The 14,478-nt window shown below is 36.1% G+C and overlaps 2 protein-coding genes across 2 annotated transcripts; both read right to left on the bottom strand.

Moving 5' to 3' along the window:
- Nucleotides 1-4,235: 4,235 nt before the first annotated feature.
- On the bottom strand, nt 4,236-6,642 carry LOC132797418 (uncharacterized). Its single transcript, XM_060809190.1, is given in 4 exon segments — nt 4,236-4,662; nt 4,699-4,873; nt 4,875-5,192; nt 6,508-6,642. Coding segments are annotated over 4 exon segments (657 nt in total). The 5' UTR covers nt 6,514-6,642; the 3' UTR covers nt 4,236-4,504.
- Nucleotides 6,643-12,592: 5,950 nt separating this feature from the next.
- On the bottom strand, nt 12,593-13,905 carry LOC132797414 (transmembrane emp24 domain-containing protein 7). Its single transcript, XM_060809186.1, has 2 exons — nt 13,743-13,905; nt 12,593-13,648 (listed from the first exon to the last, which is right to left on the bottom strand). Exon 2 carries the CDS (start codon nt 13,591-13,593, stop codon nt 12,916-12,918), a length of 678 nt encoding a protein of 225 aa, XP_060665169.1. The 5' UTR covers nt 13,594-13,648; nt 13,743-13,905; the 3' UTR covers nt 12,593-12,915.
- Between the last annotated feature and the right edge of the window lie 573 nt (nt 13,906-14,478).

The following is a 14,478-nucleotide window of genomic DNA, read 5'->3' as shown; positions in this document are numbered from 1 at the left end:
AAAACAATCCAAATGTATATTTTGAATAATATGTTTATTATTTATTTATTTATATTGATTTAAGTATGATGTTGGATTTTTCTTTAACTTAATTGAAGAATTGTTTCCTATATATGTATATTAACAATAAAGAAATATTAAAACATATTGAGTAGAAGCAAATTGAATGAAAAATAGTTAATAACAATATTATATATAATTTATATTAAAAACAAAAGTTGTTAATGAATATAAAAGTGGAATTTATATATTTTATAAAAAGATGCCCACTTTCATTTTCATTCACAACTTTTGTTTCGCCCCTCGTTTCCACCTGCTCAATCGGCATCGCAGAGCTAGTCAGATGAATTACTGATGTGCTCACCTCTCCCGCTCGCACTTGCTGTGTAACTGCATTGCTGCTCCCTCTCTCATTCTCTCTCTGTCTGTCTCTGACAGATAGCTAATTGATACATAAAGCAGGCAGCATTTGCCACGACAACGGCAGCCAAAACGGCGGCGACTGCGCACCTAACAACAATCATCATATTTTTCGGGGCGTGTTTGCCAAAGCAATGGGTGGCTGGGAGGTTTTGTTTTTTGTTGGCTTTGGGTTCGGGTTTTGGAAGATTGGTAACTGGAGATGAAGATGAAGATGGTGCTTCATTGATTAGCATCATCTATTATGCATGCCATGGGATGCAAATCTGAATATGAATGTGGAAATAAATCGAAAATGGGGGGGAAAAAAAAACAACACAAACGAAATCGAGTTTTGACCCGGGACGCGATACCGAGACCAACATTAATGGTCTTTTAATGTGGCAACACAACGTTCGCGTTTCGGCCAGCATCTTTCTGACCCACTGTGGCCAACTACATATACATTGTGTCGTACGTTGTGTATTCATAATTTGGCATGCAAATTGTGCTGGCAGTTTGATTAACCCCAATTACATCAATCAATCGCATCAATTCGTTTTGATACCCGCTACCCAGAGGCTAGAAGGGTATTATAACGACGTGCCTCCAGCAAATGTATGCAACAAGCAGAAGGAGTGGTATATTTATAATGTTATAGTATATCCATATACCAAATATAGCATTCAGTATATTTAAGAATTACTTATTTTGTATATTTTAAGAATAATGTGTGTAACAGTCAGAAGAAGTGGTATATTTATAATGTTATAGTATATCGATATACCAAATATAGTATTCAGTATATTAAAGAATTACTTATTTTGTATATTTTAAGAATAATGTGTGTAACAGTCAGAAGAAGTGGTATATTTATATCGATATACCAAATATAGCATTCAGTATATTTAAGCATACTTCTATTGAATATTTTAAGAATAATGTGTGTAACAAGCAGAGGAAGTGGTATATTTATAATGTTATAGTATATCGATATACCAAATATCATATATATATAATATTAGCATACTACTAATTTTGTATATTTTAAGAATAATGTGTGTAACAGTCAGAAGAAGTGGTATATTTATAATGTTATGGTATATCGATATACCAAATATATTCAGTATATTTAAGCATACTTATTTTGTATATTTTAAGAATAATGTGTGTAACAAACAGAGGAAGTGGTATATTTATAATGTTATAGTATATCGATATACCAAATATAGCTTTCCGTATATTTTAGCATACTTTATTTTGTATATTTTAAGAATAATGTGTGTAACAGGCAGATGGAGTGATATATTCTGTATTAATATCAATATAATGGGATATCGATATACTAAATACAGCCTTTGGTATATTTTACTATTCTTTCAGTACATAAACTTGGTACATTTAAAGAATGACGTGTGTAACCGGCAAAAGGAGTAGTATATTCTGTATTCCATGATATATTTTCAATGTAATGGTATATCGATATATGGTATATTTTAGTATGAAGACGAAGTGGTATATTCTGTGTTCTGTGGTATATTTTCAATGCAAGTGTGCAATGATATACCAAATAGTCGGTATAATTTAGTATTTTTCTGTTATTTGTGGTTTATTTTCAATTAATTGGTATATCAATATATCAAATGAAGCATTCGATATATTTTAGTATATTAATTTGGTATATAATAATGTGTTTAATAGGCAGAAGTAGTGCTATATTCTGATCTCGGTATACTTTAGAATTTTTAGTATAGCAATTTGGTATATTTTAAAATTAGGTGTGGTATATTCTGTAATATATGGTATATTTTAAATGTAAAAGTATATCGATTTACCAAAAGTAGCCTAAGTCATATTTTTAGTATTTTCTCAGTTGTTAATTTGGTATATTTTAATAATAACTCCGCACTAATTTGCTTTTATTGAAAATGGATAACAAGTATCTCACAGTCGAGCACATTCGACTGTAGCTTTCGTTTTTCGTTTTTCGCTTTGTTCATTTACACATGTCCTTCAGACACTTGTTGCCATTTTTTTTTTTTTTTTGTTTTTGTTAGCTTTACCTTTGCCTTTCACCTGCTCTGATCGTCGTGGAAAATCGACGTGTGTGGCCGAACAAAAAAAAAATTAAAGCTTGCGGCTAAAAAAGCGACAACTTGTTTTTTCTTTGTATTATTGTTAGTTTAACATTGTTTTGCGTGTGTGTGTTTCTGTTTCTTTTTTTTCCTTTTTTTTGTTGTTTGTCGAGTGTGTTATTTGGCTAAATTACCATTGATTATTTGTTATTAACAAATTGAGCAATTTACAATGCGAGCTCGAGCTGCTCAATGAATGGCGTCCGCTTGTCTCGCTCACCCAAGCCAGGGACAAAGCTCAGTCAATGATGTGAAGACACGCGTCAGAATGCTTCAGGCGAATAAAGTCGACTCTTTTGCGACATTGTGGTTAACTAGACACAGCGGCAGCTTGAAAGCTGAAGAGCTGCAAGATAAATCAGCTTAGCAACAAGCGGACAGACGGGCAGACAGATTAAAATGATGCCGCTTAGCTAAATGTTATCGGTGGAAAAGTTGAAAAATTATCAATGTATATAGAAAATTAATTTATGTTCCCCTTCTATAACTTTAGTGGAAATGAAATGACCAAGTCACAATTGAAATATGGCGAAGCATCTGATGAATCAACAACAAAGCTCAAAGTTCAATGCCACTTAAGACTATTAAAGTATTACTCAATACAAATATTATTTACAGATCCATTACAATAATATTTATAAATAATATACCATATTTACTTATATGTTTTCATAATTTTAAATTATCATATTCATTGAAAAAAAATAATTATGAAACTTCCAAAAAAAAAAGTTGATCACGTTAAATATCAACTTAATGCAGGGTATAATAAATAAAAGTAAGCTACATTCAAGTAGGCTCGACTATGAGATACCCACTGGCCATTTTCAATACCAAAAATATACCGAAAATTTCTAAAATAAACCGATGACTATAAATATATTATATTATTATTATATATATATTATTATTATTATATTACAACCACATTATAAAAATATACCAACTTATTATACTGAAAAATACTAAAATATATAATAATTCTATATTTGATATGTCAATATACTATTACATTGAAAATATACCACAAAATACAAAATATACCATATAATGTATCTTAAGATATACCAAATTAAATGTACAGAAAAATTCAAAAATATTCCAAATGCTACATTTGGTATATCGATGTATTACTACATTCAAAATATACCCACCATACAGTATATAATATACCAGATTGTCAGCCAAAGATATTAAGACCCGATTTTTGTCATACTAAAGTATTTCTTAAGTAACTTCTACAATTTTTACTCGTTAGAAAAGAAAGAAAAATTCGGAGAAATGATCAAATAAAATGATTTCATATTTCATTAATCAATGAGTATGAATAAGATGAACAAAGCATTAATGAAAAAGAAAAAGGAAATTAAACATCACATAATGTGTATTGAATAATTTTTCGCTGAGTTACATATTGTGCTGTTTACACGGTATTATGCAGTCGTTAATGTCTTTGTTTCTCTCCTGAGCAAACTAAAACAAAAGCAACGCTGTCTTTTCAGCTTCCGCTGTGGAATGTCTTTATTATGCGATGAGACGACGATGATCAAATCCTGATGATTCCGATTGGGATGCAATGATGAGCCAATCGATTTACAGAGAGATGAAAGATGAATGGAGGCGCAACAACTCAATCGAGATGAAAGAGTTGACGCCTCGAGTGAAGAAAAGATTTCAATACGACGAATTCAATAAGATATCAATAAGATTTATTGTCAATGAAATAGTTTTGTTTGTTGGCCAAGTTATTGCCCACAAACGATTGTGTGTGTGAATAGTTTTTTGTTTTTCATATTTTAAACAATGCCAAATATACGATTATACAATTAATATTATGTCATTTGCACATTTCACACAGGAAGTTAGAAGAATACAAAAAAAAAAGTAGTTGATCTTTTTTTTTTTCGTTGTCTTTGTGATTTGCAATTATTTACAGTATTTACAGGGTGTTGACGGGGTATGCACGACTCTTAGGCCCAGCCACCAGCTGGCTGCCAGCCACCGCCGCCGCCACCGCCACCCGATGACCAGCCGCCACCACCGCCATGACCACCGCCTCCGCCTCCTCCTCCACCGCCGCTCAGCTTGATGATCTTGATGACTTTGGTGCCGCCGCCGCCGCCACCGCCTCCGTGACCGCCACCGCCGCCTCCTGAGGACCAGCCACCGCCTCCACCACCGCCTGAAGACCAGCCGCCGCCGCCGCCTCCTGAGGACCAACCACCGCCTCCTCCGCCTCCACCATGTCCGCCGCCGCCGCCGCCAGCGCTGCCCAGACTAATGATCTTGATCAGCTTGATGTCGCCACCGCCACCGCCGCCATGTCCACCGCCTCCCCCCACCACCGGAGGACCAACCGCCGCCGCCACCGCCTGAGGACCAGCCACCGCCTCCTCCGCCTCCCGATGACCAGCCACCGCCTCCTCCACCACCGCCATGGCCACCGCCGCCGCCGCCGCTCTCTGTGATCACTTTGATGACCTGGACATCGCCTCCGCCTCCGCCGCCGCCGCCGCCATGGCCACCGCCACCGCCTGACGACCAGCCACCGCCACCGCCATGACCACCGCCTCCGCCACCGCCGCCCGAAGACCAGCCACCAGGCTTAGGCTTGGCTGTAACGCTGGCAGCGCCAATCAGCAGAAGACACACAAAGGCCTGCAGGAAAGTTGGTGAACGAAATGGAGGGAGGGAGGAGAAAAGGCGGGAGAGGAAGGAGATAAGACAGAAGAGAAAGGGAAAGAGTCAGGAGAGGAAGGAAAAAAGACAGGAGATAAAGGATGAGAAAAAGTCCACGAAGAAGTGAGAAATTTGTAAAAGATTGGAAAGGAATTCAAGGATAAGGATGAAGGTTGAATAAAGAGTAAAAAAAGTAAAAGAGAAAGGAAGGTAAGGGAAAAAGGATCAAAAGGAGGGAGAGGAAGGAAAGAGAGGAATGAAATCGGATGAAGGTTGATGAAAGTAGCGAATTGAAAAGGTAAGAAAAAAAAGAAGAATATATGAGTGAAGAAGGGTGAGAAGGAGAAGCAAGTTAATAGTAAAGGAACACAAAGGAATTAAAGGATTAGGAGGAAATATGAATTGAGTATAAAAAAGGTAAGGAAAAAAGGATCAGAAGGAAAGAATGGAATGAATTAGAATGAAGGTTGAGTTAAGAATTAAAGGTTGGAAAGAAAGTTGAAAAGGATGAGAAGGAAAAGCGAGTAAGTAGAAGAGGAATACAAAGGAATCAAAGGATTAGGATGAAGGTTGAATAAAGTGTAAAAAAGGTAAGGGAAAAAGAATCAGAAGGAGAAAGGAAGAAGGAAGAAAACGAAATAGTAGAGGAATACAAACGAATTCAAGAATTAGGATAAAGGATGAATTAGTAATAAAAAAACAGAAGGAAATGAATGAAGAAAAGCAAAGAAAATCAATAGACGGAGCAGGAGGCGAAATCAAGAGAATGTGAAAAAGGGAAAGGAAGAAAATCAAGTTACGAGTGTCAGCAAAGTGAGTGAAGAAAGTAAAGTGAATGGAAGATAAGTTAAGAAAGTGAAAGCAGAAGATGAAAGGATGAGGAAAACCATTTAAAGAGTTAAGTAAGTAAGGAGAAGACACAGGAAAAATGATTAGAGTATGATAAATGAAGAGGAAGGAGTAGAGGCAAGAGGAGGAACAAAAGAAAAGGAAGCAAAAGAAGAGTAAGAAAAAGAGTCAGACAAAGGAACAGGATGAAAGGCAGCAGAAGAGTCAGGATCACAAGGAGTAAAGTCCAGGCAGAGTTGATGTATTCAAAAAAAAAACGAAACGAAAAAAAGAAAAGTGGAAGAAAAAAAAAGAAAATAAAAAACACTTTGTTAGCAACGCGCACAATGAAACACAGTAACAAAAACAAAGCAAAAAAAAAGGTAAACTCAGAATAGAACGCGGCGTATGCGCAATATGCGCAGCTCGAGCACAAATATCGCGTATACGACGTGGGACGACGTACTTTCATCGCTGGAGGTTTTGTCGTATGTAGTGATTAATCCTGATGATGCTGCGATCACACAAACACTGTGTTGCGAGTTGGCGAACACTGAACACTGACATGACCAACGCTGGCAGCCAGCACATTTTATAGCTGCCAACCACAAAAAGCTGCATGCAACAAAAGAGTGCAAAAAAAACAAAAACAAAAACAAAACAGCGTATGCAACTGCAACTTTGGTCTTCGTGTGTGTGTGTGTTTGTTTGTGGCACATTAACCGGAAAAACGCTGAGCTGAAGCAGCATCGAAGGAGCAGCTGAAGGGAGAGCAACGTTTTTTCCCGCCGTTGTCATGATTATTGCTGCTGTTGCTGCTGCTGTGGTTTTCTGCTGCTGCTGTCTGTTTGTTGCTGTCTCACGGACAATATGGGCCAAATGCTGCCGCATCATTGCCATTAGGCGAAAGTGAGACTCTGGCCAGACGCAGACGCAGGCAGCTAGGCAACTTCATCTCCATCTCCATCTCCCTCTCTTTTGGCACTCATAACATTTTGTTGTTGCTGTTGTCGCATCTGCAACATCTGCAGCGTTGGTGGCGACTTGTTTGTGCTTGTGTTGTGTTTGTGTTGTGTTGCATCCGCAACAACACAGCTCAGCATCAATAGCCACAGCCACAACTGCACCTTTCCCATTACATAAGCTTTGCGCTCTTCGCTTGCAACTTTTTTGGTTTTTTTGATTTGATTTTATATTTATTTTTTTTTTTGCATTTCATTGCTTGATTTACATCTGCCAGCCTGTACGTCACTTCAAGCACGGCGCACGTTGCGTATGCGTAATGCGATCAAGTATACGTTCGTATACATTCGCTTCTTTTGTTGCACTTGTTGTGTAGAACTTCAGCCTTCGGGAGTTTAACAACCTTCGGCCTGGTCAAGCAACTTTTGTGGCTCATCAATTTAGCCTGTCTTTGGCCCTGAGACAAACAGCTGGCCACTCAAATTACTAAATTATAATCTCTACAACAGCAGATAAATGTTTATTACTTCATTTGGTCTCCTCACTTCATATTTTCTATGTATTGTCAATGTTAATTGCAAGCAAACAATTTTTACAAATGGCCTCAAAAATTGCATTTAATTTATTGTATATAGTATAAAATAGAACAACAAATATATAGTTTGTCAGCTTTTCAATTTACTAAAATTAATGACAAATATTTTTGGAAGATCTTTATAGAAGTTTTAATTTAGTTTATTTGCAATGTAACCACAAATAATAACAAATTATTACAACTTCAGAAAATCATTCAACAAGGTTTTGTTTTAAAAAATAGCTACTAAAATAAATAGTAAAACTTTTCTAAAAATTTTTAAAGCTTATATTATATATGTATTTAATTGCCTAATAACAACTTAAATTGATTCTATTCTAAATAAACCATTTAACAACAAATCTTTACGAGTAATTTGTTAGCTTTTAGTTTGCAAATTGAATAGTAAAATAATAAAAATTTATAAAACTAAATAGCAAATAGTTTTGGAAGATTTATACAATAATTTTAATAGATTGAATCTTATAAATTGAATTTAATATATTGTGAATGTAATAACAGAAACAAAAAAAAATAACAAAAGATTAAAAAAATCGTTAAACAAAGTTTTCATTTCCAAAAAAAAACTACTGAAAAAATAGTAAACATTTTCTTAAAACACTTTAAAGACTAAATCTTTTTTTGTCTGACAAAACGATTTTGAAATAAGAAGAAGAATTAAATCAAGTAAGAAAGCTACAGTCGAGTGTATTCGACTGTGAGATACCCGCTGCTCATTTTGATTAAAAGCAAAATATTGCGGTATTATATTCAAAATATACCGATAATATTAAAAAAATCTAAAAATATACCAAATGGTATGTTTGGTATAGTACACCATTCAAAATATACCATAGACGGGCACAATATACCAGATTGTCAGCCAAAGCAACTAAGACCCCTAGTAAGTAGGCGTTTTTGCCCATACAAAAGTATTTCTTTAATAACTTCCACAATTTTTATAAGATCGCAACCAAATTGTCAGGAATTATAACTACTATAGTAATTATTGTATATACCAAAATTCTTAACTCTAGCATTAAAATTACGTTTGTTATTCGATTTTTTTTATTTGCAGGGGCGGAAGTGGGCGTGGCAAAAATTTGAAACAAACTTGATCTGCGTGCAAATATAACAAATGCTGTCGAAAAAAAATTACAGCCCTATCTCTTATAGTCTCTGAAGTCCAGTGTTTCATACGGACGGACGGACAGACACACACAGACGGACAGACAGACAGACGGACATGGCTAGATCGTCTCGCTGCTCAAGAATATATATACTTTATAGGGTCGGAGACGACTCCTTCTACCTGTTACATACATTTCCTGCCGGCACAAAGTTATAATACCCTTTTACCCTATGGATAGCGGGTATAAAAACTATTTCTAAAATAACTTCTACAATTTGCATCTGATTGCAACCAAATTTTCAGGAATCTTAAATAGCAGATTATTCTATGTACCAACAAAAATTTGAATCAAACTTGATATACCTGCAAACATGACAAATGCTCTCGAAAAAAAAGTATAACTCAATCTCTTACGGTCTCTGAGATCTAGGTTTTCATACGGACGGACGGACGGACGGACGGACGGACGGACGGACGGAGGGAGAAAGGAGATGACTCCTTTTGCCTGTTACATACATTTCCTGCAGCCACAATATAGTTGGTTGAATTTATAAGTTTACTAATTTAATTCAAATAATGTTAACATTAAAAAAAAAGAAAACAAAGAGATAATAACAAATAAATAAAATACCAAATTTTAAAAACTTTTCCTTATCATTAATATGTATTTAGTATTAAAGCAACTTAAGTATTTGTTTGCTTTAATTCCTAACTCCACATTTCAACGTTTATTAACGTAATCATGATTTCATTAAGTTGTAAATAACGTATATTAAAATACGACGTACTTGAGCATCTAACCGAATGTTGAGAGCGTCTCGTAATTTAGTTAAGTGTCACTTAGTTCAAGCACTAAAATGTTGATAAGCTTTAAACGAGATAAGATAAGTTTAAGTAAAGCGAGAAGCAATATCAAAACAAAATATAAAATGAAAATAAGCTAAGGAACGAATGTACATTTTTCTTTTAATGATAATTTTCCACAAATTGAAAGCAAAATCAAAAAACGAATAAAAAGGAAAAGTCAAAAATTGAAATAGCAATGTATCAAAAGTAATTTAAATTGCCATAAAATAAAATTGCTAAATATTATTGGTTTAAACCAAATTGAAAACGGAAAACTGTGGGATATAAAAAAGTCAAATAATTTTTTTATAGTACAGGACTTTAAATCATTCGCATAACAATCAAATAAACCAAACAAAATATTGAAAGTAAAAGTTAATTATTTTTTGTTTTCGGATATTTTGGCATTTTGGAAACAAAGTAAAGAAAATTAATTGAAAATATGTATTTTAAGCAATTAGCAACTTTGCAATTGTTAGTAGCCCTATTAGTAGTAAAGTGGAAACCATTTGCTGGAGGATGTTGCAATTAGAGATGTCTACGCACAATGCTGGCGAAATTGTCGCCAGCGATGAATGCGAATGCAATAATAAATTGCAATCAGCGATGAGCTTACACAATCCCCACATGCGAGATGACTTACAGGCTGAAAAAGAGACAGACGGACAGACAGACAGACGGACAGACAGACAGACAGACAGACAGACGGACAGACAGACAGCCGGATAGCCCAACTGACAAAGTAAATAAAAGTCAAATGAAGTGGGAGACAAGCCAAAGAGTCATCCCGACTGACTAATGTCAGTTGCAAAAAATCATTAAACTAAGCTAAGTGCATGCAGGCAAACGAATGCTGTAAAATATCCATGTTATATGTAGTATGCGCAACTTCATCAAAATGCAACAATGCAACAACATTTCACGTGGCAACAACAGTCAATGCCATAATGATACACGTCTGCACTCTATACACTCAGTACAATGGCAACAAATCACCTCACCCGTAAAAAAAACGCCACTTTCCCAGCTTCAGTTTTGAATCGTTAAAAGTTGAGTGTCTATTTTTTGTGTAGTAAAATGCAAAATATTCATCAATTGTTGCTACATTTCTTCAACTTTAGTTCATGAACAGCGTCATGACTAATTTGAGCACTGTAGCCTCGGTAGTTTCTCAGTTCACTGAGGCTGTTTTCGTTGTAAAATATGTAATTTACACGAACTACTCAATATATATTTTTTTTAAGTAGTGTTTAGTACAGCTGCATGCCAAATTTGATGAGTCCAGCTGTTGTAATTCCCGAGTTCGGTGGGAACTGGCTTTATAAGGTGTTTTTTTTTTTTTTTGTTTACTTACAATATTTCATTTAGACAAATTTAATGAGGTTATTTATTTGATTTTTTTATTGATTTTAATCAAAATTTTTAATGTACAACCTTATATAATTCTTTATATGCGAGTTTCATTTTGACAATAAAAAATAAGAAATATTATGAAACTTTGGAATTTTATATTTACATTTACATTTTAAAAATTTCTTAACAATCACACATATTTTGATGTAATAACTATACTTAACACAAATTAAGTTTAGTTTTTATTATAAAATTGTAAAATTTCATTATGTTTTCCTTTGATGGGTTTAGTATCAAATATATACAAAACTACAATCCTTACAGGAATCTCCCAATATGCATTATATCATGATGTTAGCTTAAATTGCCTTAAAATATTTCAGTTTTCTTAGCTGTCATTATAAAAGTAAGCTAAGACTTACTTAAACTCACCTGAAGGCTTTTTTGGAATACTTTAATATCTGCAAGGATATCAAAAAGTTATAAAGTAATTCGGTGTGAAATTGACAACTTAATCATGATCCATTTTGCAATATCATTTTGTAAAAATTCCGACCATTAGCACTTGGCTTAAAGGCTTATTATAATATTATTGTCAGCTACTATATCAAGATAATAAATGCAAAAGAAAAAGAAAAGAAAAAATAAAGGTATTGCATGGCCGGCAAATTCAGCCCACGGTGCGAGTTGGCAACGAGGAAGCAGCCAAGAAATCGCGACAACCTCGACCTATGTATTACACACACACACACACACATCTGCACTAATGCCTACCAAATGCATGTGCAAAGTGTTTTCTATGTGTGTGTGTGTGCAAGTGAGCGGCAGCTGCTTTGGTGTAGTCTAGTGGAGCAGCAGGTCAGCTCAGTGCAAAGCGTTGCTGTCGACGTCGAAGCCGCTGTCGTCGTTTCTCATTTAAATGAACGCTGTCACTGTTGTTGTTGTTGCTGATGCTGCAAAGTTTTGGCACAAAACGTGTTTTGTTGTTGGTTTTTTTTTGTTTTGTGTGTGCTTTTGCTACAAATTGCGGTGAACTATGGAGGCTGCAAAAACAAAAGCAACTGACAAAATTGCCGCATCGAATTCGCCGTCATTCGCTGCGAGGCGTCACACACACACATACACGTACGTATGCACACATTACTCCGCTTGTTGATACAGTTGTTATGTTGTTGTTGCTGTTTGTTTTTTCATTTAAATTTCGTCTGTTTTTTTGTTTTTGTCTTGGCCCTGTGGCTGTGGCGTTCGTTGTTGATCATAAATGAAACGAAACGTTGATCAAATTTCGATGATGATGATTTTTCGCTTTGTAAATGCCACGGCAACAAAAAAAACGAAATGTAAAACAACTACAACAACAATAACAGCAGAGATGTAACAGCTGCTATCTTTGTCTAGCCTTCCGCCTATTTCGTAATGTGCTTTGCTTCCTGCAAGCGCGCGTTGAGAGCGAGACAGCGAGAGAGCGGCGGCATCCTCCTTTGGCTGACATAATTTATGGCAAACGTTTATGGCGCCATTCGCCACGCTTACGAAACTGCAATACAAATGTTGCCATAAATGAATTGAGAGACATTCTTCTAATTTTGTTTTTTTTTTCGTATTTTTTTTTTTTTTTCGTGTTTCTTTTGTTTTTGTTTTTTCGATTTGTTGGTGATGAATTGAGGGGTGCGTGGCAGGATATTAAAACAAAATTGGAATACAAATTTCTTTGTTTTTTTTTTTGAGGAGGTAGCGAGCAAGAGATTTAACAATTTCGCAATTAATCATAATAATTATAATAATAATAATGTATATTTATATGTATTTATATATATATTTAAAAAAAAAAAGGAAATGTATGCAAGATGAAACTAGAGGAGATGCTTTTCATTGTTGTTTTTCATTTAATGTTTTTTTTTTTGTTTTGTTTACGTTCCAGCTGCGACTTCCACTGCAAAATTCCTAGTCCGTCGTTTGTCTTTCACTCTTCCTCCTCCTCCTCCTTCGCCACCGCTTGCCTCCTTCTACAAGCGTTCGTAACGCGTCTGACTCGGTTTACGATCCGTGAAGAAGTTGCGCAAAATGAGAATCTGGACCAGACCAATCAAAACCACCGACGCCGTTTCCAACGATGCCCAGACCATGACACGTTGATTGATAAGCTCGGCACGCTTGAATCCCTGCGCCTCACGCAAACGATGATGCGTCTGCGCATCCAGAATATCGTTCAGCCCCTTGTGGATGGCCTGCGACGATGTCTCCATCTGTGTCAACACGGTGGCATGCTCATCGACGCCAGGCAACGCTTGCTCCTCGCCCACCTGAAAGTCCACGTAGACGATTTTGTGCGAGAACGCTGAGAATTTGTTGCTAAAGCACGCCGTATACACGCCCGTCGTTTCCGCCGTAAACTGATGACTATCAAAGGTGGCACGATCCAGTGAATAGATGATCTGATTGTTGGGATCCTTTAGCACCACATCGACATCGAGTTGTCCGCCCGCCGACACTTGAAACTCAAAGTAGGCGCTCGTATTGCGTTTGATCTCCTCGTAGAAACAATCTTCGGCATTATCCGCTAAATCGAAAGTGAATTCCACCGCATTGCTGCACTGCAGCAGCGTCAGCAAACCGAGCAATACTATTGCATTTATCATGCTCCTGTTTTTGTTGTTGTTGCTTTGGTGGTGCAGCATATTCATTATTTGGTATTTGGCTAAAATCGTTGAAATCTCGTCGTTGCTTCTCCCCACACAACTGCAACCAAAAAGAGATGGAAGAAAAAAAGCGAGACACGCATTAATTTTGTATTGTTGTTGTTCGGGTGCTAATTAAGTATCACCAAACTCACCGCTTTGCAGGTCGAATTTGATTGCTGCCTGTCTCGCCGTACGAAATAACGCAGCAATTGTTAAAGCGTTTAATTAATGCTCGCCAAATACAATACAAAAAAAAAACTTCTAGCCAAATTGTTCTGTGTGTGTCGTCAACGTGTCAACACTTTTTTTTAGTTTGTTGGTGGTTTGTTTGCGTTTACCAGCACTAGGCGGGCAGAGTTGCAAAGAACACGTATGTGTTTACATACAGCCAAACAGCCGGCAGCGATCAGCTGTTATGCCCCCAATGACACCCAAGTTAACAGCTGTTCTTTTTCTCGTTCTATCAAAATTATGGATTTCATAAGAAATAATTTTCTAAGCCACGATATTTATACCATAAGTTAAATAATTACGTTCTGTGTGTTAATTTGCGATTAAGTGCTCATTGGCATATGACGATTGCAACAACAGCTGATTTGCTGTTGTCGATTATTGGCTGCTGTTATTGCCGGCGCATGCAAGCAGGTATTAACAGTGTCAATCGAGAAATGCATTACACTTAACAGAGTTTATATGTAAATACAGCAGTGTGGGTCTAGTTGCAGGCATACATTTAATTATCCATACAAACTATTATAGTTACTATACTTTATAAAAAATGATGAAAAAACTAAATGCACTTGGCAGTAAACTCAGCTGGCACTGCTAGCGTCAGCTGATTTGCTGTTGTCAATTATTGGCTGCTGTTATTGCCGGCGCATGCAAGCA

The sequence above is a fragment of the Drosophila nasuta genome, chromosome X (genome assembly GCF_023558535.2).
Source record: "Drosophila nasuta strain 15112-1781.00 chromosome X, ASM2355853v1, whole genome shotgun sequence".
In the NCBI taxonomy this organism is placed as follows: domain Eukaryota; kingdom Metazoa; phylum Arthropoda; class Insecta; order Diptera; family Drosophilidae; genus Drosophila; species Drosophila nasuta.
The sequence above is the reverse complement of the archived record's forward strand: the minus strand, read 5'-3'. Positions and strand labels throughout refer to the sequence as shown.

What these genes read in the sequence shown, in the direction of transcription:
- LOC132797414 (XM_060809186.1), bottom strand. Translation starts at nt 13,593, where the DNA reads ATGAATATGCTGCACCACCAAAGCAACAACAACAAAAACAGGAGCATG.